General features: G+C 36.0%; 1 protein-coding gene across 3 annotated transcripts in view; it reads right to left on the reverse strand.

Moving 5' to 3' along the window:
• Positions 1-25,915, reverse strand: part of LOC128535598 (1-phosphatidylinositol 4,5-bisphosphate phosphodiesterase beta-1) — a 49,258-nt gene that overhangs the window by 19,390 nt on the left and 3,953 nt on the right. For 2 of the 3 annotated variants that reach the window (XM_053509601.1, XM_053509603.1), the window contains exons 3-13: positions 21,131-21,199; positions 9,868-10,008; positions 9,136-9,215; positions 8,696-8,749; positions 8,530-8,605; positions 6,768-6,868; positions 6,460-6,626; positions 4,787-4,810; positions 2,422-2,568; positions 467-624; positions 86-168 (exon numbers count right to left, since the gene is read on the reverse strand). In XM_053509601.1, coding sequence (XP_053365576.1) covers positions 86-168; positions 467-624; positions 2,422-2,568; positions 4,787-4,810; positions 6,460-6,626; positions 6,768-6,868; positions 8,530-8,605; positions 8,696-8,749; positions 9,136-9,215; positions 9,868-10,008; positions 21,131-21,199 — 1,100 coding nt within the window. The remainder of the gene's footprint in view (positions 1-85; positions 169-466; positions 625-2,421; positions 2,569-4,786; positions 4,811-6,459; positions 6,627-6,767; positions 6,869-8,529; positions 8,606-8,695; positions 8,750-9,135; positions 9,216-9,867; positions 10,009-21,130; positions 21,200-25,915) is intronic. The other variant, XM_053509602.1, reaches the window with a different exon arrangement.

Consider the following 25,915-nt stretch of genomic DNA (forward strand, 5'->3'; position numbering starts at 1 on the left):
CTCTTGTGTGTGCTGAACATCGGCACTCCAAGGCCAAAGGTAAGAGAGGCTTGTCACATGCAGGGAGTGTGGAGCTTTCACTCACGAGTCCACATGATTCTCAAAGGATAGGATGATGGGAAACGGAGACGTTTTAAAAGCACATTCGGCAATGGCCTCAATTACTTCCTGAAAGAGAATAGATTGAATATGAATAGGTTTTAGAAGAGAGAATATAATCACTAGTTAAAACGTTAAAAAAACTAACACACTTAGGTTCTCCTATTCAAATGCAGTTCATTCGAGGGTGATGAACTCATTCCACATTGCAATTACATTAAGAAACGTACTAAGTTAATAGGATGCCACTGAGCTAAAGGCTCTATGGGGTAAAAGCAGCAGAAAAAACGGTTGCATCTGGATCAGCTTCTGATGTAACTAGGTACAGTAACAGTCTAAAGTTTATCGCGTCTACAGTATGTATTACCTTAAAGGAGATCTCAGAGGTCATGGTGAATCCATGAGTAATAACAGGCTCCTCTTCGGCTGTCCGGCCTTTCCAGCAGTCCAGTTCCACACAGCGGCAGCCAGACAGCAGCACCTGCCTGTACATCTCCACTGATGAGTTTCCTGCTAGCTGCCCCGCTGGAAAATACCCACGCATACACACACAATCCATTTACATTTCCGAAATATAAACAAGAGGTGCTGGTTCAAGGACCAAGTACAGTTTATGGGCAGTACTACCGTAAATTTAACCTGCATCTTCTGTTTACATCATCTTCCATTAACGATATTAAGGTCCCAAACCATTTAATCTTACTGAATCATAATTATAAATTTTTTTTGGAACAATCAATCTGCAGACTTAGGATTGATATACTCAAAAACTACTCAAAGTAGTTACTTTCCTTACATACTTTAAAATGTATGAATCTTGAATATGTTTAAATTGCTCACCTTCATTTGTTAAATTTCTTTACATACACTCTTTGTTTGGATGTCATTATATCTGTGCACTCAGTAAAACCTTGAGTTTGGTGTTCAATCACGGCAGGAAAGTGCAAGCCGATAAAAATAACAATAATAATACGTTTCTTTAAAAAAAAAATTTCTTGCATGAGAAAAACATGCATTTTCTCCGCTTTCCTTGATAAATGTATATTTGTGTGTGTTGTTTTGTTTAACATATAGGAGAAAAATACATACATTTTTATCTTATTATACATCTGAGCAGTTGAGCGCCTTGCTCAAGGCCCAACATTAACAGTTTGGTGGGTAGGGATTTGAACCTGGGACATTCTGAATATTGCATTAACCACTGAGCTACCCCTACTACAAAGCAGCATTTAAATAAAGAGGTGAATTTAGCACCCACATTGTAATTTAGCCTACTGTGGCTTAAAGTTATTATTGTCTGGCATTAGACAAATTAAATAAAATTTTATTTATATAGCACAATTGTCAAAATACATATACAGTACTATTACAGAGACAAAATATATTTTTTTGTATTTCCTTTCAAAATTAAGTGGACTTTGTTTATTTTGACAATATTACTTACTTAGTATTACTGTGGTAAATTGCAACAGTTTGTGAAAATTATTTTTACTAGATTATGAATGAATACAATTGTCATGGCTACGCTCTTTCACAACTAATTTGTTCATTCATACATCCTTATAAATCGCCACCAACGCACCCACTTCACTGTGAGTGGAGATGATCAGATTGCACTGTCACAATTAGTACAGTACTTATAATATTTGTATATCTTTGTAAACCAGGGCCTAAATGTTTTAGTACAACTTACATTTCTTTGTCTTCCCCATAATACACAATGTGAAATTGAAGCCTGTCTTAATTTTATTTAAAATAATCCATCTGGCAGGTCCTGTAGTCATTTCAAGGGAACTTATTGCACAAAGTTAAAGCACATCCCGATTCATTGCAGGGTACAAGAACACTCATGCACCCAATCATACACTGCAGACAATTTGGAAATCAACATACATTGCATGTCTTTGGGCAACGAGGGGAAAACTGAAGTACTAGGAGGAAATCCACCAAGCACATAAGAACATGCAGGGGCAAGATTCAACCCCGTCACCATGGACGTGCAAAGTAATAGTGGTTACCACTAAGCTACCATGCCACTGCTGTAAAACCATATGAAAATATGTGATTCATTATTACAAATTTAATATAGAGAATTGTTTTATCTATTATTGTACAGCTCTTCTTCTCTGATAAAAAAATAAAATTAATTAATTTTGCTGTTCATTAGTTATATTTTTATATTGATTCACATCAATAATTTTATGTTAGAAATATATATATTTTTTTTTTTTAAATCCAAAATGGGTCATTTTTAATCTAGAGAGAACAAAGGGTTAAACAGAGTGTCTGTAGTAAGTGGACTGAGCTTAAGCGCAAACATACCTGTGAGATAGGTGTTATGAGAGGAGTTGATGAAGTAGTGTGAAAGAGGGAAAGTCATGTCTTCACTCTGATCCAGTTTCTCAGGAGGTATTACACCATTCTCATCACTAATCAAGTACCTGGAGAATCCCTCGACTGAAATCTGCCCTGTAACACAGTTTGGCAAATGTGCTTACTCTGTAGGTGCAATTTCATCATTTCAGCACTAAAAAATAATAATAGTTCAACTCAGGATATATTTGACATGACACACCTGATATGGTATACAGGGGAAAAAAAATGCTCACTGCAGAAAAGCTGTGCACCTACAGTAACACCCTGTCTCATCAGTAAAAAAATGATTGCTGAAATTACATACAGCTATCAAATTATACATGAACTGTAAGATCCACATTCCCTAAACAGAGAGTGTGCTTGCAGGGAACTTGCAGGGAAGATGGGCATCCCCTGTGACAAATTCTCAGCAGTAGTTTACATTAATTAAGGTCATTCCTCACAGAGGTTTAAAGGTAATTAACTGAAGTTCTTTTTTTTTAAAGACAGACGGATTTCATATCAACATGACATGAAGAATTTCTGAGTAGTCTCAGTGGGATTGCTGCTGTTATGTCACTGTGAGCCAAATAGCTTTGGCTTCTACACGGTAGGAAGAAACTACCTTGCTCTCCCTAGAAAGAAAGGGACAAGCGGATTTTAAAGGCTGCAATTACGGCGTTATGCTGAAAGTTAGTAATTCACCTGTCGATGTGGAGAATAAGCCGAAAGTGTGTAATTCAGAGAATATTTTTGGCTCACTCTATTCACATTCACTTAAGGACACTGACGTCTGAATCTGTGCAACTTCAGCAGGATGATACATGAAATCAACTTTGAACGTTTTTTTTTCCCTAGGGTGTATGAGAATGGTGTCTCCTCAAAGCACCGTCTACGTCTTGAAGACTTGTGAAAGCACTTCCCTTGCCTGTCTACGAGCGTGGGCTGAGAGAATAGCTCATAATCTATATGACAGCCAGGTGTCATGATAGCTCTGCAAGGTAAAGAGCTTCATGATCATTCTCAACTATTCCCATCACCAGTGTCTCTAAGGCTAAACATGTCTAATCAATCAGCTGTCACAAGCTAACTGCTTCTCTCATATGATTATTCCAGTGATCGGATCCCCCGGCTGTGTACTGGATTATATAAATAAACTGGCTCAGCCGCAGTGTCGGAAGGCATGTTCGAGTGGATCTCAGGAGTCACTGTTGCTATGGTAATGAAACGAAGGCAAAGGTAGAGAAATTATTTTGTGCACCGGAAAGAGAGAGAGAAAAAAAAAAAGATTTTATATTTCACAATCTGCAATTCAATGCTACATGGAGAATTTAAGGACAGTGAGTGAACTATTCTTGAGGAGGAACAAAAAAGACTATGAAGTGCTATTGTGTGTGTGTGTCAATCACATGACTGTGCTATGCGCTACTGTGGGTTTGGGTTCCAAATTAAACAATGTGACAAAAGGAAAGAGGTGGATGAAATAAATGCATTCATCACAAAGCAAAGCAGTACAGAAGAGCACGGCATAGATCAGTAAATTTTATATTATACAACAGTTACTTTTGACTGAGTAATCTGATTGGGCGAGAAGCATTTTACAAGCGGCGATACAGGGCGTAACAGCTATGGGATGTTTAACCATACATATCACTCCGCATCAGGTGTTGTAACAATCAACTCATAATAACTACACTAAATGTAATTAACGGAGAAAGTTGGTAGGTATCATCTGCAGTAATGGTAACAGTAAAGAGTTAATAGAACCATTTTCAGGAAGGAAATACATCTGGTAACATTATGTCATCCTAAATAACACTTTGTCTCTGATTAATTGCTTCTAAGCGATCCTAAATTAAATGTGAGCTACAAAGCTAACTAGCTTCTAACACAAGGCTGATCCTAAATCACTCTCTAACCCACCTGGTTTGGGGACCAAGGGATTGTGCACCCTACCACAGAACCTTTCCATGTTACACTATTTAGGACTCAACCGTGGAACTTAAAAGATATCTGATATTCTAAAACGGAAAAGGTGAAAATATAAAAAGATCTTGTATGTTTCTCAGGACTGTGCACATCCTCCTTGGAAGCGAAACAGTGCCAAAATTCCTCAAAGCAAAATAGCATGTTGAATTACATGAACTGAATAAAACAAATAAAAAAAATTGTTGCAATAAATATGCTTAAATTTTTCTAGATTGCAATTTGATCTGAATGGAAAAAGCATTTACAATACCTGAATGATTTGCAGCATTGCAATTTATTGTGGTTGTACATTTTAAATGAAAATGTAACTCAAGCATTTAAAATTTAATAGAAAAATACTGACCTTTTTGAGCACGACTTACTCCCTCTGGTGTGGCATTGGTTAAGTACAGTACAATTTAGTGCACTATACTATTCAATAGTAGTATAGTATAGAATAACATAAAATAACAGTATAGTATAGTACAGTATAGCACAGTACAGTACAGCACCATACAGTACAGTAGAGTAGAGTATAGTACAGTACAGTACAGCATGGTACAGTATAGTATTGTACAGCGCGGTATAGTACAATATACTGTAGTTAAGTATTGTACAGCACAGTACAGTATAGTATAGTAGCACGGCACAGTACGGTACAGTACAGTACAATATATTATAGTATTGTAAAGCATGGTCCAGTATAGTATAGTATTGTACAGCTTGGTACAGTATAGTACAATATAGTATAGTATGGTACAGTACAGTATAGTTTGGTATTGTATAGTATAGTACAGTACAGTATAAGGTCTTGTGTATGCATAACAATTTTAAAAGCGTTAATTGGTAGAGTGGAACAACTACAGGAAAAAGCACATTTTAAGGAAGTTTCATTATTCAACTAACTCTTGAAACCCTTTTTCTAAAATTAGTTTTATCATAGTTTGCATTAAACTAAACCATTTTACATTAATTTGGCTAATAACTATTACCTTGCTTATGAATGGAAATGTGAGCGATTACTAAATTTAACCTTTACAATAATATATTTATGAAATTCAGATGCTCAGGCTCCCTGCTATCTTGTGTATGCTGACATTAAATAAATCCTCTAATTTCCAACAGCCTTAAAAATCATTACTACTAATAGCATACAGGTGGAATCTGTGCAGCTACTCCACTGTGATTACACCGGTCATATTTCCCCAACTTGTTGTCTACAGAATAGATGTACCACTGTAAAACTGAGACTGACAAATTAGAATTTTAATCAAACATTCATGAATTTAAATGAGGAAAAAAAGAGGTAGTCACTATCTAATCTAAGTGTCAATTCATTGTGTATGCTGACGTGTAACAGAACCAAGCTGAACACCAGAGGGGTTTTAGTTACATAAAGCAACCTTGTAAGTAGATAGAAATATAGAAATCTGTATCACAGATGCACAGCTTTACCCAGACTACTAGGTGTCAGTATAGGGTAATATCATGGGGAAAACATGATTAGCGGTTGTAGCAGGTGGGATGTATTTTAGCTTGGGTCTACACTTGGAACCAGGTGCGTTTGAGATGAATTTAAGGGGTAATGATCTGTGATACTTTCTCTCTCTTACCAAGTGAGCTGTGCATATACCCACTATGACAAATTTGATGGTGGTTGATCATGGTTTTCACCACTGTAGCTTTCTAAATCCCCTAGCCAAACAAAGGCAACCCACTGGCTATGCTTTATAAGTCCCTGGTAGTTCCCTGGACACTACTTAAAAAATGTGAAAATGGTAGACCAGTATATTAGAGATGGGATCTTCTTAAGAATATTTTTAAAAGTCAAACTGCTTTGATGTTCCCGAGAACTATATAACGCAGTCTGCAACAGTATGAACGCTGACTTATGTAACATCTGCTCATGGCTACCTGTCATCCTTGGATAGTCTAGGCTTATGTGACATGACAGCACATCAACCAGCTAAAGGAGTTGGTGGACAGCTGTGACAGACTGAACATGATGGTTGAAGACTGTGAGTCTTTAGAACTGACCTTTTTGGACCATGTCTAAGTTGAGTTCGAATTTCTCCATAAGTAGCTGTGTTTGTTCTGTCTTCAGTGGAGGGTAAAGAATTTCATTCAGACGAGGATCCCGCTGCTTATTGTTAATGAACTCGGTCATCTGGTCCATGTTTAGAAAGTTCTTGCCTTTAGCCCCTCTATAAATAAGAGATTGGGGAGAGTTTTACATAGGTTCCACAAGCTTATGTAAAATTTAACCATACAAAATACAAAATAATGATGAATATAAATGAATACAAAACAGATAACTACTTCACCCCTTAAAGAATGTTACTTACAAATCTGCAAATATTTGGTTGATTTCTGGTCGGGGACAGAGATGGGCAATGAAGGATTTGTAAACCTCAGGAGTTAGATCATCCAGAGGAATAGAATCGTTCTGTATGAATAAAGACTCGCATTCAATTGCTGACCAATTGCTACACAATTTTTTTCACTATTTATTACACACTTTTTATGTCAGGATATGAAGATCTGTGTGTGATCAAATTCATTAAATATTTAAACCAAGTTCAGCTGCATCTTTCCAAATAACAGCCTACATTAAACCTCTAGCCAGTAACAAAATCCACCACTAAAGTTGAAGGACACTCATTTCACAAGGAATCGATATGAGGACTGTCATGGAGTGCCTTTTGCATGACAGTTCCTATGGTGACCAAAGTTATATGCTTATGTTTTGGTTTCTCATATCATGGGTGTGTTACTCAATAGTGTCCACCTATTCTGCATTTAGCCCTTTATTAATTCCGCTATTTATACATGCTGTTTCATTGTGTCATTCTATATGATGAGCCTTTTTTTATGTTCTAGTTGCCACATCTTTTTTTTACTTGTCTTTTTAGATATGCTTACAATTACCTGATCTGTTTCTGTCCCGACTCCCGCTGTTATCATTTACTATATATATATATATATATATATATATATATATATATATATATATATATATATATTTATTTATTTACTTATTTTTGCCACTTATAAAGCAAACACTGGTTTTACATATGTATGTCCTGCCTCAAACATCGACATTGCACCAACTTTTTTGTCACCTTTGACATAGTCATACAGTTGTGCAATGTGTAAAGGGGAAATTTCCCTATATGGACACCTAAAATGAGTGCTCCTCAGCACAAGTGTGATTCAACTGTATTCAAAACAATTACTAATGTACATAAGTTAAACATCTATAAAAAAACATGTTTGCTTTAATGTCATGCTGTCCAATATTAATAATGCCTAAAAACATCATGCTGCCCTTTGAATTAATTGCTGCTTTCTCTCCAAGTCTGCAGACCATCCAGTTAATTTGAGTTTAAATCAATTGGATCATTTAACAAATCTAATAATAAACAAAGTTTGTCGGATTGCAAACATTAATCCTTGTTCCCTCTATATTGTCTATTTTGCACCAGTATATACATTTAAAATATGCAAAGGGTCCTAAAGGCAGTGACCATGTTTAAGGTCAATTAATGTTTCAGTGGTTATGAAAATGATGAGATCAGGGAAAAAAAAGATTAAAGGTTCATGCAGTGTATGAATCATTGCAGCAGTACTTGGAATATTTGCTCCAATAACTCAGAGTCTTTAAACATCATGGACTAAAGTGTGAGCATTTTATCTTATGTTGAAACATTCTACCAAAAGCAAAAATAAAACTAAACAGATAAATATACTTTCTTCTTTGTTATATAAGAAAAGAAAAATAATTAAAAAAAAAAAAAGCTTGTGTTATAATAAAGTAGTAACATGTACCAGTTTTGGTTTAAATGGATTGATTATGCGTTTATTGATTTTATATAGATTTATGCATTTCTATATTTTTATAGCAGGCATATAAATCTATTTTTACCTTGTAAAATACAGGTACTGCATGCACATGCAATAACATTATAAAAATCATAGAGATTAAAATCAATCCCACTAGTTTCTGTGCAGTTATTGGTAAACATGATGCAATCACTTGCTGTTAGAATGTGCACTCATGCGTGCTCTCAGTATGATCCTGGAGTGATTAGCCAAACATATGCTTACCCTGCCTGATGGGAGGTTACAACTTTCCAGTGCTGTCTCTACCCGCTTCCTGTCAGCCGAAAACATACGAAATATGCTGCACAAAAGACAAATTACAAACAGAGATTACTTATCATTTACACCACCATATGGAGGTGGAATATATAATCCCCAGGCAGAGGCTTACTTTTTCACAGGAATACGTCCTTCTTGGTTTGGCTGCAGCTTAAGTCTTGTATATCTGATTTAATGAGTAATATGTTTGTATAGGGGGGGAAAAAGAAATATTTATTTAATAATATACAATTATGCATATTATATTCATTGTATTTTGCTTAATTATATTAAATTTAGATAAAATTGCATTTTGCTAAATGTATGTATTTTTGGTTTTAGTGCTTTCACTGTTTACACTTTTAATTAGTTTGTAAACAATGTAAAAAATTAAACCCCTCTATCAGTAATAGATAAACCTGTTTTGATGCCTTGATAGAAATGTATTCACTTTGGTGTGATGGTGCCCTAAGGCTAATGCTCAAGTGTGAAAAGCTCATGGCAACTGTCATGTTTCATCCAAAGCCATGAGGGATAAATGTAGACAACATGAGCCTATCTGCGGGTGCTTACGCTTTTTCCAGGCTCGACTCCCGATTCATGTTCTGAGCCAGCAGGTTGGAAGCCAGACTAAACAGCTCCTCTGCCCACTCCTTAACAAAGGACAATAGCCAATTAAAAAATACAGTCAATACACATTTTATATATCCTTTCTTACAAATGCCATAAGAATGGATATCTATATATTTTAATATATTTATTATATACACATTAACACACAATATATATCTATCTACACACATACAGTACTTTACAGTCATGTTAGGACCCCCTCCTTTTTGTGTAAAAACCTAAAAAAATTCGTACCAGATGCTCGTATTAGGCAAAAATAATCTCAGACAAGCAAAAAATATAACTTTTTTTCATCATAACATTATTTATATAATAAAAATTAAGCCAAAAAAACCCTCTCATGATTCAATAGCTCATAGATACACATTCAGCAGCAGTATCTTGAAATAATCGGTTCCTGTACCGATTATTTGCCGATGACTGCACACCTGCTGCTGATCAGTTAATCAGGAGTTGATGATTAGCAGCACCTGACTGCAACTTACCCTCTTAAGTCCTGTAGAAGCAGTAAGGTAGTACTTTGTATTGTACATACATTCGATATGCAATAAAATAATGGCTATGTGAAAAAAAGTTGTTGTTATCCGTCTGAGGTTGTATTAGCCTAATAATGAGGCCAAATATCATCAGGTTTTTATATATATATATATACACTATATTTCCTTATGATACCTTTGCTACTTCCTCTTGGAAAGCCATGAAATTTAGATATGTAATGTTGACCATGTCTGGCCCTGTGACCACCGTCAGCATCTTGTTTTCTATCCGCCCCACCAGGTTCCCAACATCAAGTAACTCTCGCAGCTTGGCCTCCTGGTGAAACATAAAAGCAGTAGGTTTATATCTCCTACCACATACAGTTAAAAATGGCTAACATATAGTCATCATAGTCATATAGTCTTGGTTAGGCTCAATAAATGGATCAATATATTGCTGTTTACATATAATATAAGAGCTGAATATGTTGACCAAAACACAAGAAAACATATCATATGCTGATTATGGACACACTGAAGTAGTGACAAAGTGTAATTTCCTTTTTTCCTGGACTCCTAAACATTTTTCTAAAACAGACATGTGCCAATAATAGTCGCGGTATACACTGCCTTGCTCAATGCACACAATATTAGTAATGACCTTTTCCATTGATTTAGCAGCTGTCGTGGTAGACAGCATTTGAATGCTTGCAAGATAAAGCTTCGCAATTGTTTAGTCACACTTAAAAACCACACTTTAAAACTATAAAATCTAAAAAAATTTATTATGTCCAAATTTTTAAAGCACAATCGTTCTCTGAGCAAGTTCTCTAGCTGAAATGTATTCTCCAAAGAAACAAAACAACAAGAAGAACATGAAACCATTTATTCATCCAACCATCAATCCATCCAACCACTCATCCATCCATTTATCTACTAAAAGAACCATTAACTGCCCAAATAGAACTATTAACTGTCCAAATAGAACCATTAACTGTCCAAATAGAACCATTAACTGTCCATTCAAAAACACTATTTTGTCAAGAGTGTATTTTCATGACTGCTGTATTAAGAAATATGCACAAATGTAAAACACCATACATTTTCTTATTTACTTTACAAGTATAGTGTTTTGATTAATTTATCCCTTTGTTCTTGTACTGCCAAAAGCATTGAGCAAAAAAGGTATAACTATTAGAGATGAAATTTTTTTCAGTCATGAATTGGTTCTTTTTTGTGCTGATTCAAGTGTCACCATACTGACTCCAAAATACATTTTTAAATTATATTTTTATATGTATAGAAGAAATGCACAGGTTGATCAGCCAGTGGCCAGAAATGGCTGGTTTTCAGCTTGAGCATCCATGACCGATCAGCCTTTAATACACATAAAGCTGTGCTGAGTACACAAGCTTGTGAATAGTGCAACAAAACACATTTTTATTGCGTTACATCATCAAAAGTGGCATGCATTGGAGCCTCCAATCAGCCTTTTTCTCCAAACTCTGCAAGCAAACTAGTCTTGAAACCCACACACTTACACCAGTCTCAAAACAAAACAAAAAAAGAGAGTGCAAGTTGATCTTTAAAATCATGTGCCCATGAAAGAAACTGCACTCATTGTCAAGTGGGGTTTAAGGTGGTAGAACGTATCCATTTCTTTATAATCCTACAGGTCATGCACTCTAAACTATTTCCACATTGGCACCCCATGTAGTGTATTACTCTATGTGTTGAACTTGTTTAGAAACAACAATTGTGGCAGAAAACATAGATATTTATGCTGCTCAGTAAAATTAAAATTTTGTTTAATAAAATTTTAAGTTATCCTTTAAACCGTTGTATTGAAAATAATTTTGTATTCTTTAAATGTTGTCCTTGGTTTTAACGTGAACTCCATAAAATTCAAATTTTATTTATATCGCGCTTTTAACAATGGTCATTTTCTCAAAGGACAAAATTAAAGGAAAATTATCGCAATGTGTATGAGCAAGTTAAAATGTGTATAGAACATAATGATTAGATTGTCCCTTATGAGCAAGTTAAAGGCGATGGTGGCAAGGAAAAACTCCCTGCAAATAGGAAGAACCCTTGAGAGGAATCAGACTCAACGCTTCATCATTTGGGTGATAACAGATAGAAGGAATTATATGCCAACGTACTGTGTTCGGCAGCTGGAAGTTCAATAAAACACAAGATGTCTAAGCTTAGACAAGTCCAAGTTATAAACAATGGGAAACACTTAATTATTCATGTTCAATTCAGTAAAGCTGTAAAATAAAGCTAAGATATAAGGTTTAAGGTCTTAAAATTGTAACAAAACTGAACAGATTTAATATTTAATCAGGATATTTATTTTAAAATTGTGATGCTTGTGATACAGATTTGCAATATAAATCGAATCGGCACCTATGTATTGTGATAAGCTTTTCCTATTGTATTACCTAGAAAGAATGGCAATTTGATCTACAGATCATCTGTTACGGAGGAAGGACAAGAGGGGCATTATCACCTATGGACAGGCTGGTCACTTGGGACCAACTCTGACATAGCACTAAGAGAACCTTATTCTCCTTACGGGCATTACTTACACGCCTGCCACTCCAGGAAGTCTGCATTAAGAATGCACATCCTCCAGGCTACATGAACAATGTTGTCACTCCAAGTGATGAGTGTTACAGTCCTCTTCATACACTTTTACAGTGTATTTACATGGGTCTGTTCCTCTGTGCTTTGTAGCATATGTTGCCAAATTAATTCTTTGCATACCAGGCAGTTTGTAGAAGTGAAATCTTATGCTAGAATATGTAGCTGTGGTTCTTTTAACCTCGAATACATGCCAAGGTACTGTGTCAGTCAAAATTTGTGAGCCAGTAAAAAATTGGCAAGAAGATGCTAGTAAAGTATGGCTGTATGACAGAGGCTTTTATGGCAAATATTGTGTCATGTATCACATTTTGACTTTAATAGGTCTCACTCACTCAAAATATATTGTTAAGTGCTTTCTGTATATTAATAATCAGATTATGATTTGTTATTGTGGTTGCCTGATAGATAGATAGATAGATAGATAGATAGATAGATAGATAGATAGATAGATAGATAGATAGATAGATAGATGGATGAATATTATTTTTTTTTACAGCCTGTTCAAGGTTATTAGATCAAATTTTACTTCAAATTGAAATTGTTTTAACCTTGTCCCCCACTTAGCTTTTCCATCTGCAGTATGACATCACTCTGGTCAACAGGTGTGTTGGACCCTGCTACACTTGCATCAGCCATCAGAAAATAATTACAATGACATGCAATAACTTTCCAATTTTCTGTGTGCTGTCTGAGGCACAGCCAAAAGAATGACTCACTCAGTCACTTACGCTCACTCATTCGCTATACTGCTTGTCCTGTACAGGGTTGCGAAAACCCTGGATCCTATCCCAGGTAACTCTGGCCTTGAGGTGGGGTACACCCTGGATAGGGTTCCAATCTATTGCAGGGCACACATCCACACCCACTTAAACACTATGTGGAAGTTGAAAATGCCAATTAGCCTGAATTACGTGTCTCAGGACAGTGGGAGCAAACCCGGAGGACCCAGAAGAAACCCACCACATACAGGGAGAAAAGGTAAACTCCATGCACATTGCCCCAAGACGAAAAATGAACCATGTACACTGAAGGCGCGAGACCACACTGTTTAAGCACTATGCCACCATGCCCCCGAACATGACAAAACAAATGTAATTCAAAAATATGGCCAGAGTACAGATAACTGAGTATCTAGTAAATATGGAAAATGTCTCACCATTCTACTTTCCTAACAACCTCCATTTTCAAAAGGAAAAGTCTTGCATTTTGTCATTTAGGACAAATCCACAATGGGAATGGACATCTGTATCAACTCTTACATAGTTACTTACTTTCATCATCATTGTTGCGAGGTCTGAGCACTCTCCGAAATCACACAGTGAACATTTAGAAGGAGGTTAAATTATTCAATCCAATTTGCTACAAAGGGACCAGTGCACTTCGGTCACAACGGGAGAGGTTGCTCCTACTCATCATGACTCATAGCTGTGTTCTGGCCCATGTTGGCATCTTTGATATATTTGGACTTGGCACAGCAATTTTACACTTTAATTTAATGCACTTTGCTAAAAAATGGCTTGTGAGATTTCATTTCTTGGATTTCCCTGCCCAGTTCGAGTTCTTTATACACGTGTTATTTTTATATTTTATCTTTCAACATTAGTTGTGCCCACACACTCTGAAGGGCTTTTTTTATGCACTGTAGAATGATTTTATTTCTAATTTATTTTAAGGCCTGCTTGAACTATCCTGTCAGGTTAATGATTATTCCTCCACATACAATCACCCTTTATTAATTGTGTGATATTTTGTTTCCTAACTGATGAGCTTTGCTTTCGATGCTTAGCTGTTCTATTTTAGTGTTCAAATTCAAGTCGTCATTATAGAGATATCAAAGCTATATAGGCAGTGGGGAAAAAAAGGAAAACAACAGAAAAATAAAGCTATCCAGGAGCTTCATAGCATGGGAAACCATTTCCAGTGACTACATGAGATTTCATTAGAGGTGCTGAAGGCCTTGGGAGAGGGGAGTTTAATAAGCTGAATGAAAGTGAAAGATGTGTCAGTTGAATGCTTTAACTTTCTTGACATTTTCAGTTGATGGCTTAGGATTAACATAATGTGTGGTTAAAAAAAAGGCTTCCCATATTTTGGGCAAAATCTATCCAGACAGGAAGAAAATACATTTCATTTAGAATCCTTACTGCAAACACTACGGAAGCTAGTTACTATGCAATGAATAATAGTTGTGGGTCATAAATTCATTCATATTTAATATATAACAAAATGAAAAGCAAGAACATATACTTGTCAGTTTATTCTACTTTTAGGATGTAATGCTATTTTCATTCGCTTTTCTTATACATCTGACTATTAAGCAGAAATAAACATAACCATGTTGTACTTTTTTGCATTCCACACATCAGAGCATATACTGTACTGTACCTACATGAACAAACACTTTGTTTCATTCAGTCAAGTTACACACTCCATCCCTCTCCCACCGACGTGACCCACCACCCCCACACATAACAGATGTATGGTAATAACATGTCTCCTCAAACATTCTCCCTCAGTTCTCTCAAGTGAGAATGGCCTAAAATGCATATTCATTATACTTGGCACACTGAGGAGGAGGACGTCTTGGATGCGATGAGTCAGCTGTGAACGTGGGGAGGGCTGCAACCTGTCTGCAGTAAAATGCTCTTGTTTGTATTGTCACCTTGTCCTCGCTCAGTTCCTCGCCATGTTGGATGCCCTTTCTTCCCACCCCATTAGCTCCCTTTGCCTATGGCTTTGGTCACACATGGGGAGCAGTTCCACAAGAGTTTCTATGGCAACAATCCATCAAGACTCTGCTGCCACTGAGAACAGGATTTGGCCAAATGTTTAGCCCACGGTCTAGCAAAGTAAAGCTTCACTGTGCCTATGAGTTGAGAAATCACAGTCTTAGTGCTAAAGGTATAATAAAGCTGGCTTTATTAAATCATAAATAATTTACAATTACCAAGGCAGGGCTGCATTATGATTCTTATTTAATCATTCTTATTTAATGTTATTATTCAGGGTGAATTTGATACACTTATTCAAGCTATTAAAATAATCTGTAATATGTGCAATATAACCTGAAGGACTGAAGACATGTTGGTTGCACAACTTGTTTTATTCAGTAACTAAGTTATCTGAGATATTGCCTGAATGCCTTCAGACTTTTGAGTAAGCCAAAGATGTATTCTGCCATTTGGAATGGAGGAGGATGTTTATTTTAATATCAATCTACCACGACAGAAAAGGAGCTGTCAGGTCCAGATCCACAGCCAATCCAGGAGTTTCTATCCTCATCCTGGTTCAAATCCAGCCCAAACATCTTAATGAACATCTGACTTATAGCACCTGCTTCCTGTTTTCTCCCAATCATTGTCTATGTAAACGGTTTACAGGCTATTTACTGTGTGCAACTCTGACCATTATATTGCATTTGTTTGCCTGGTGCTGACCATTTTTGCTTCTCAGTGTTTTGATTTGGTGTTTTTCTCTCTTATATTCCTACCCTGGCTGGTTCATTTGATCATTTAAAATATTTTTTGACCATGATTCTGCCTGCGGATTTGGCAGAAGATTATTTTTTTATTTCCCCCCAATTTCATCCCTAATTTGGTCTTAGCCAGTTGTCACCACCAGCTCATACTGCATCCTACGCAAGACACAGATGACTGGCTATTATCAGCGTGGTCTTCAAGAAAGCCTAGGCTATTCCGCCCACTCAGAGCGCAGTTATGCTCTTTCAAACTCCCATCCAAGGATGGACAGATGGTAGGGCAAACACTTTTGTGTTGCCTTACTAGGGAGCCAAATTTGGAATTGTGCAATACAAAAAAAATAATTAAATACCGCCCAGCCAAAAAAATAATAAAAGTAATAATTATTTTACAAAGGTTTAATTATTGGTCCTTTAACAGGCAACAAAAACAACTAAGGAGATTTCAAATTACTGGAAATGGACTAAACTGTACTGTAACTTGTTCAAACTGAAACGCTTGTTACAGTTTTATAAAAATCGAAGGTAGAAATCTGACCTATGCTTGTTAGTAAAACTTAGAGCATTTAGCTTTGAAAACAGTTTTGTGGCCATAAGAAAACTACTTGTTAGTGAGGATAACTGGAAAAGTTTAAATTTGTTAGGGAGCATAAAGATTAGACTTTGGTGCTATGAATCAGAGACTGGTCCTTTATCAGAGAGATAGGAACATCAAGTTAGGAAGAAAATGCATAAAGCGATGCACACATCAGGCATAGTGGCCACTAGCCTCTGGAGACAGTGTTACTACAATATCTGGGGTTGCTTCACTTGGTCAGGTCTATGTTCAGCAATGTAATGCAGCAATAAAATGAAGTAAGCTGATGACCTGGATGTACTGAATGACATCTCATCTTATTATCTTCCCTGATAGCGGGAAAGAGTGGTACTGAGAGCATGAGGAATTGTCTCACACATGGATAGACCATAATCAAAGAAGTTGGCAAAAAAAAAGCAAAAAAAATTTTTATGGCTTTTTTTTTCCTGCCCAGGCAGTGTATTTTGCTCATGCTTCCACCTGCCTCCAATTTTTGCCAGCAGCATGCATGGTTGGATCTCAGAGACAGACCGGAAGAATTCTAAAGCCAGACCCGAGCTGTGCAATTCGGAATTAAGGTTAGTAGGTAGAATGTGTGGAGCTTTTGAGATCGGGAATTCCAAGGACAAGAGTTTCGAATTTGAGGAAGTAAGTGCTGTGATCTCAGACAGTGTGTCACATGAAATAATAAATATGCCTAAAAATAAATTGAGCTTGCATGAGAAGGAAACATTCTTGGCAGTATGTAGATTTGTCCTGTTTTGACAGGATTTAGGTTGAGATAATGGGACTCCCTAAAAAAAAGAAAGATTTCAGAAAGACAATCTGTAATCTGTATTGAAACTAGGGATTTAAAATGGAGGAAAATAGTGGTAAGAGAAGCAGCGTCAACATATCATTCTGCATGACGATTTAATAAAATAGGAGAATAAGTGGTCTAAGAAGTGATCCCTGAGGAACTCCAGTAGAGAGGCTGTGAAGTGATGAATCTATGGACTCATAAGTAATATCACAGGGACTTACAGTGAATAAATGAGCACTACTAATGCTAAGTGCACATCAAGATTTCAGCTCCTATCTACCTCTTGCCAACATATTATTGATATCTGCAACCGCCACCCAGATCAGCAACTAATCAATGTGCTATCCCTTTAAGACTCCTTAAGAAGTATGAAGTTTAATGGCATGATTTCCCCTGTCTGCAGACAGACACAGATCTGTTACTTACTTCAACTTTATTCAAAAGTAATACGGCTTGTGAGCTATATGGATAACAAACAATTAGGTTGCATTCTAGACTATGTAAACAGTCAATAAAAATTCCCCTATTTTAAATAGGTGTGGATTATGTCTTGTATCAATGTTCACCACAGATTATAACTGTACGTGTTACAAAAGCTTGGAATAAAACAATAGTAAAATCATACAAATGCATAAACAACAGAGAAATGAGGCAATGAATAAAAAATAATGCTTGCTTAAAATTGAAACAATGGAATAAAGATCTGATTTATACAACAATATGCAATTTAAAATACCGCTCTATTCCAAATAATTCCTAACTTATTAAGCAATTTGCAAGATAAGTCCAGTCTAATTTGTTAACACTATTCTGTTTAGTGCTACTGTATTTTCTATGTATGTATTTTAGTCAAGCTTAGGACTTTTGGTATGCTTTACGTACTTTGGAACTTCCCACATCTAATTTTATTTCATGCACAGAATAAAAACAGTGATGAGCAATGGTCGGTGAGAAAGCTGAGCGAACGACGAAAATAAAAACAATCATGCCAAAGGGCATACTGCATTCTGTGTGGAGCTTGCACAGGAGACCGATATAGCTTTGGCAAGAGCACAAATGTTTATTTGATGTTGAATTTGAAAATCCGTAATATCTCCTTTCAACGACTGTTTCAGCAAGTTGCAGGTTTTATTTTCGCGACTTCCTCTCGCTGTTATTCTATTAGGACAATAGGATTTTGGAAGCAGTCCCTCTTTGTGAAGGTGACAGATCAAGTAACGTCTAAGCCTCATCGACGGTCATTTATTACTCACTGTTATGCTGACGGGGAAACAGAATGTGAGTGATAATTGCTGTGTAGTGTGAGCAGTAAGGCAATTTTAGCATTTCGAAAGCTATGTAGTGTCCACTAGGCATAACAAATCATAATTAGCATCTGACCAATTTCGAACACTCCAGATGAGTGTGTCTGCGGGAGACTGGATGAATTACAGCATCCAAATAATCCAACTAACTCAAATATTTTTGATTAAATGTAGGTTTGGTATGACATGCATTGGATGAATGCCGTATAAGGCATATACGGCAGCATAATGAGAAGTGGGTGGTGCAGTGACACAGGTAAAACAACAGCCTCAAGGTCCCATTTTTGATCCTGTCCATGAGTTTACTGTCTTTGTGATGTATGGGATTCCTCCAGGGTTCTCTGACTTTGTTCCACCTTCCAGAAACTTGCCAGTGGGTGGATTATGTTTGCTAATACGTGTTTGAAAATGTGTGTGTGTGTGTGTATGTGTGTGTGTGTGTGTGTGTGTGTGTATGCATGGTGCGCTGTGAGAGATGCATTCATGCATCACACCTAGTGTTCCCAGGACAGGCTCTGAATCCAGCACAACCCTGACCAGAATAAAATGATTACTGAAGAGGAACAAGTGAATAATGAAAGGATGGTGCTTTGCCATATTGTCATATTATTTCTTTTGCCAAAGTAAATTTGACCGCCAGCCCTTTATGGCAAAGAGATTAACTACAGTATGTGTAAAAAAAAACAAAAAAAACAGGGGATTCACATTGCAAATTTGCCAGTGCACCACTTCGAAGTTGTTGTACATTCCGAATATAAAGCAGTACGAAAGGATAAAAAATAATAATAAACTTAAGGTCTCAAAACCTTTTTCTGATCTGTTTTGCCATCCAAAAAAGTATTCAGTCCTTCGTCTGCTGGCCTGAGTGTGGATTCCTTTCAGCTCAGTGAAAAGGTTGCTGCTGAACAAATTTATTGTGTGCATCGAAACAAGAACATTGATTATACACGGAAATTAGTTTAAATCTCTGGCACTTGTGAAAACTGTTTCTAGAAAGCCATATGTTCATTACCAAAAGCAGCACCACTAGCAAAGCGCCAGCGGCTTTTCAACAGATGCCTGCTTATAAACAGTCCACTATGTAATCCTGGCCTTAATTTCACACGTACAGTACATGTGATACATTTTTTGAGATAAATGTCTCGTTATCTCTTTACAGTTATCTCTCTTATTTAATAAACTCTCTTATAGCCCTCTGCTAAGATGACTTTTGTCAATGGTATTAAAATCTCACAATAAACATAATTTTTTAACTGTTAAGATTTTTTTTTACATAAAAATGAATAAAGAAAGATAGATGTTGCTAAAAGATGACTTGTCTTGTTGTTTCTGCTTATATTATATATCGCTTTCGTGCAGTGTCAACAAGTTTAATGGCCGTTTTAATTTCGACACTTTATGACAGTTTTTATAACAAGCACATATCACACACACACACACACACAACAGTATGGCATTTAGGTTCCCTTCTCTATATAATGGCAATAAGGCTGCGCTTTGCAATCATGGGCTGATAATGCTTTAAAACCAAATGGTTTTCTATTACGGCTTTACTGCGCCTCCGGGAATAAGAGTAGCGATCAGGGATGGGAATCTCATTGCTCCTGCCTAGAGCAGCCACTCAATTTTCATTGTAGCCAAGATTGCTTTTGGGATGATCGATTGCATAAAAGTGAAATATTTTGTATCTTTTTCCGGCTGCGTGAACCATTTTAGCCTTAACATATGTGAAGATGATTTAGGAAAATCCTCCCTCTAGCTAACTAGCATCTCTCAATCACGCTGTCTACTGTATGTCAGGTGTTGATAGGTGCTGAGTAATACATCTGATCCTTTTAGAAACATTGCCTCAAATCACCCGACATGATTCATTCTATCTTTTCAAACAGCTTCGACCTTCGCGTGCGTGGCTGGATGGATGGCTGACGGTGAGCTGCAGGCATATTCACATGAATGCAAAACTAAAAGATTTACTTAGTCAGCTCTGACCTGGCCACAGGAGATTTCTCCTGACTTCCCCTGACTTTTCTTGACACCTTGCAGCTCTGCCCAAGAACTCTCTATAAGATGATGTGTGCTCAGTTTGCCAAACTAACACAGCAAATGAAGAGAAATATTGATCAAATTAATCACATTATACACTACTGCCCATATCTTATGAATGTAGAAGAGTGATGTACCTTATATATGTGACATATACGTATACTCTATATACATATGTGTGACATGAGTGTGTATGTATGTGAGCAGTATGTGTATGCGTGTATGTATATATATATATACTCTCATAATAATATATATTTTACATAATATACACACACTCATAATAATATCATTTTGTTGTTTATATATATTATTTTGTTATTTTATTTTAGATGCTTTTAAATGTGGATCCAGATGCCTGCCTCTGGCACTTTGTCCTAGACTGCATATCCCATTACCCTCAGTAAGTGATTCTTATCACCCACAAACCCACTAAATCTATATTTAGATTGTCATGCAGGACATACAGCAGGTGAAAAAGTAAACCATTTTTTTTAACAAGATGGTACTTTAGACCTAATGAACAGAACTAGAAAAGTATAATCTGAAAAATAAATATAAGAATAAAAGTAACAACGTAACATAACAGTGGTTGAAGATGCTTACCTTTGGTGTTTTAGTGCATTTCCCAGTCCTTGCATCCTTGATATAGGTAATATCCAATAGATCAGTTTCCTGTCAAAAATAAAGACACCAAGCAACAAGCTGATTAGCCAACTTAAAAAAATTCCATAAAAGTGGAATTTAATGAAACAACACCAAGGATACAGAATGAATCAGTGCATTAAACATACAGTAGCAGTTGATTTCAATTCCATGTGAAAATGTTCCTGAAGCAAACAAGTGCTGAACAGTTTCCTACAGCTTTGGAAGAGATGATCGTTATCCTTTTAGACAACTATAGCAAAACTCTAGAGTCTGTCTAAATCTGACTGCATCTTCATGGCATGGTTGAAATTAGTGAACTACATTTGGGCAGGTTAGTAAACAAGCATTAAACATATTATAATAAAAAAATAATATATTATAATTAAGCAGTAAGTGATGGGTGAGATTTCAATCATCTTTTGTCATCTCCTATTTTATTTCTTTGTCTTTAAACGTATTGTTACTTTTCATTTTACATACTGTATATGTTTAAATAACATATAATCGTTTACAAATGAAATACCAGGTACAATTAACATCAATATAAGTTAACTGCCACTGCAACCTCAACCTTGAATAAATTATTCACTGAAGGTGATTGAATAAATGAACAATACCCCACTGTATAATTAATGGCTAAGAGTTAAACAGATCACTAATTATAATCCGTAACAGTATAAACGTCATATGTAATGACACATTAAGAACTTCCCTACAAATAGACTGACTACGATGCAAAAGCAGTAACGGACATATCATCTTTATTGCATAACAAATGTATAATATAAAAATAAAATTTAAATAAAGCATATCATTTTGCAGTTCTGATTTAAATGGAAATCAAAGTGGTTTTAAGGGAAAATCAATTAAGATTATTTCACACGGGAAACCGTTTTGTAAGATAATGTTCTGTACGATGAAACTCTAGTGATTTGTTGCCTGGAAAAATGATGATAGTTAAAGGCGTCTGGTTTTCTATTTGCTGCATATTGATTAGTCCTCAACAAAAACATTTATGCATGTTTTCTCACTATTGCCACAAAAATGCACTAGGAGAACTTCAGGGTTTGATGATTAATATTACTTTTCCAACCTATTCATTATTTACCTACACTCTGTATAATGTTCTTTGGTATTTTACTTACTTGTCTTACTGTACATAAATACTGATTGCTTATTTGTGAGCTATTTATGACATAAAAATAAGAATGAATGCATTTAATTGTATCATTTTCATACACAACTATAGAAGTCTTTGCATTCATGAGGACAGCATAAAACATCACTGTGAAAACACAGGCATCAAACACTATATGCATAATATTCTACACAATGACATATGGGGTGATTTATAAGCTGGAAAAAAATATATTTTTGAATTGGTTGAAAGTGTCTATTATTTAAACTATGTAGTATTAAAAGAAAGGGCATTGATGATTAATCAGCATAAATATCGTGGCTTTATTTCACACGTTCCTGCCCTCTTTCATTATCTTTCTCATCTGGATGAACTCAAATTCAAGCACAGCTGTAAGCTTCAGTACTGCCATGGCAACCGAACAAGAAGGCGGCCTATGGAGGGGACTTTGGGTCACAGACACACTTGAAAGAAGCTTGTGGAAGGCACAGTCGCAGACAATATGATTTGACCTAACAAGACCGGCATATTCCTTGTTTAGAATCCACTTAGGCTGAGTGATACACTCAGTGTGCTGGCAGTGTGCAGGATGGCGCAGTCTACTGACTTCCTAGACTGAGAATAACTTGTGCGACTGATGCAATGGCAGCAGTCCACTGCTACTGTGTACTAAATGAATGTCATGTTTGCTGTGCCTCTCGCTGGCGACAAGCCAACCTGCAGTCCTCTAAAAATAGAAACGCGAGTATTGATCATGAGACCCTTGGTTTGCATAACACTACTGCATGCTATTATTTTCCTGCCACTAGCAACTAGTTATGATTTCCTCGCACATTCGGTACCAAAGCACAAATGTATAATAAGTCATTGTGAGCTGTGATTTGCAGAATGGATTGCACTACTGCATTATTCTGACATACATTCATGTCAGACAATCCAGTCATCCCAGAAGATAATGTGTTTGCGTATCCTTAAAAGACAAATTGCATAGAACATAGTCATTTAGATCTCAATAATGTGTACAAATTCATACATGCAGCTATAAAGACCTTCAACTCAATTTTTTTCAATTTGGAACGATTCCATACAAACTGTTTTTGGTGCAGGTTATCAGTGTCTTGTAGTTTGCATTACCCTGATTGATTAATTTATATTGATCTTTTGGGGGGGTGAGCGGTGTATATTCCAGGCTTAGTTGGAAACCAAAGATAATACAACCATTACAACTGTAAGCTCAGTGGTTGGGGTATTGGACTATGGTCCAGAAAGTCTCAGGTTTGAACCCCTCCACCACCAAATTAGCTGCTCAGATGTATAATGTGATATATGTAAGTCTCTCTGAATAAGGTTGTCTGCCAAATGCTGTACATGTAAACTACTGTATATGGTCAAATGAGAAAGGTTGCTCAATTGATAACCTTTGAATGTGGAGACCAAAAACAATTTGTTTGAATTATTCTGTAAAGGTGACGTGATGTCCATTATGATCCTTCTGAATAAGAATTTGTATCTGAATGAATCAAAAGACTGTATAAGATATGAGTAATACAGGGTGAGTATAAAGCCATTTCTTAAGCCCTAATGTTTTAGCAGTATAAAAAATTATGGCAATAAACCACGTTTGTACCAAGCATAGTTTTTTTATACATTATATTATAAATATCTATTTATATTGTTGTACTGTATATTGTTTAAAAACAGGGAATGACTTTATATGATATGCTTCATCCTTATATAACAGGATTTTCTGCATTTTTACTGTTTTTTTTTGTGTGTGTGATTCTTGGACAGTTTGATTCGGATTATCATTCCTTTATATCAGTCAAAAATTTTCTAAAGCTACAAATTTCTTAAAAATAGTGAATCTGAAAAATTTCACTCAAAGAGATACTGCCTCAGATTCTTCCATTCCTCATCCGTTAGCTGTATTACAAGACTCACATTTTTACCTACAATAACATGAAAACACATTTAAGGTCAGAAAAATATACACATGGGGAGCCTTGAGGCAAACTGAGGAGTAGAAGTGATCTTTTTGAAAGACATAAAGTTGGATCTAAAGGCGAGAGTGAAAAATTAATTCAACATATGAAAACATGGGGTCATAAAATGTGACTTGGTAATAATTACAATTATGAGAGAAGATTTCTGATGAAATGAACAAAGCTCCCCAAACTGTTGTCCATCCTGTGAAATTCAATGGAAAAAAAACCTATATATTCATACTTTTTAAAATCATGTTCACACATGCTCTGTGAAAGAAGCACAATAGCACCTTATTACATGATGCGCTGAAACCTGACCCACTCACAAATCTATTTGCATCATTTTGAAAGCAATTACTGTTGAGTGCAAGGTATGAGAAGCTATTCTAATCACCAGACCTACTGTATCATGTGAATCTGCCTCATAAATGACATGCGTGAAGTTCTAGTGAATGGTAGTGGGGGATTTAATGATTTGAAATATGGTTTCTGAATACTATGAGCTAAGATAGTAATCCTATGATGGGTGTGCCATTTAGCCCTTCTAACTAAATTTAAAAAAGCTTTTTGTTCAACACTTAAACTAAAAAAAAAAATATTTTAAGCACTGGAAAAATGTGTTAACCCCATCTCATGCAACTAGAGTTTAGGAAGTGTATTTGCTGGCAATCGGTGCATTTTATTCTTAAATCAGTAACAGGGTTGAACGTAACAGAGGTTGTTAACATAAAATGAGCAAATACTCAAAATGTGGTTGCCAAGCTATAGTGGGCTTAGCATGAGGACATTATAGACATTCTATTGATTTACTTGACCCACATGAAGGACACTTACCAGGATTTTATATGGAATATCAATGAGATACAAATGGCATCCCAATCACATAATCAACCAAAAAAACTTTCAAATTCTTTTATGTTTTTTAGGAAGTTAATTAAATTGAGTGGTTGATTAAAATGACTGGCATTGAGTATCTATCTCACTGGACAAACCATATTAAAGGTGTAGAAAGCAATACTACTCCATTAAACATCACAGGCTGAGGCTTAAGCTCTCAGACAATTTACTGCTGTAATAAAAAAGCATAAAAAATCGAAAACTACAACAAACCAGCATATTTCCAGACAAATCAAGAAAAAAAGGGGAAAAAATGCAGAATCTTACATTAGCTTATGGAGAACTCAAATACCTTGAAACTGAATGGAATCTCAGTCTTGCCATGCCTGGCTTCACCCCACAACCCAGAACTTCTGACAATTTCATGCTACATGACTTGACTGAGATTCTGAAAATGCTTTGATGATTTCAAATGTGTATATCCTCTAGGGTGAATAAACTGACCAGTAGCAATACAATGCGACCACAGCAAGCTTCTAAATGAAGCCCAAATGTGATAAATGCCCCCCACCCCCAACCCCAAATCAATGCTCTACATCGTTTAAAATACCAAGAATACACATTGCTTCTCCTGCAATCCACACATCCCACCAGCCTAACACCATCAGCAGGCCAAATAGCTCATTTGGGCAACAACACTAGTAAAGAAATAAATGATGACCATGCTTGTAATAACCATCAAAAATAATTCCCACTGCACTTTATTAAATATCATTAATAATG

The sequence above is a fragment of the Clarias gariepinus genome, chromosome 13 (assembly GCF_024256425.1).
Source record: "Clarias gariepinus isolate MV-2021 ecotype Netherlands chromosome 13, CGAR_prim_01v2, whole genome shotgun sequence".
Classification (NCBI taxonomy): domain Eukaryota; kingdom Metazoa; phylum Chordata; class Actinopteri; order Siluriformes; family Clariidae; genus Clarias; species Clarias gariepinus.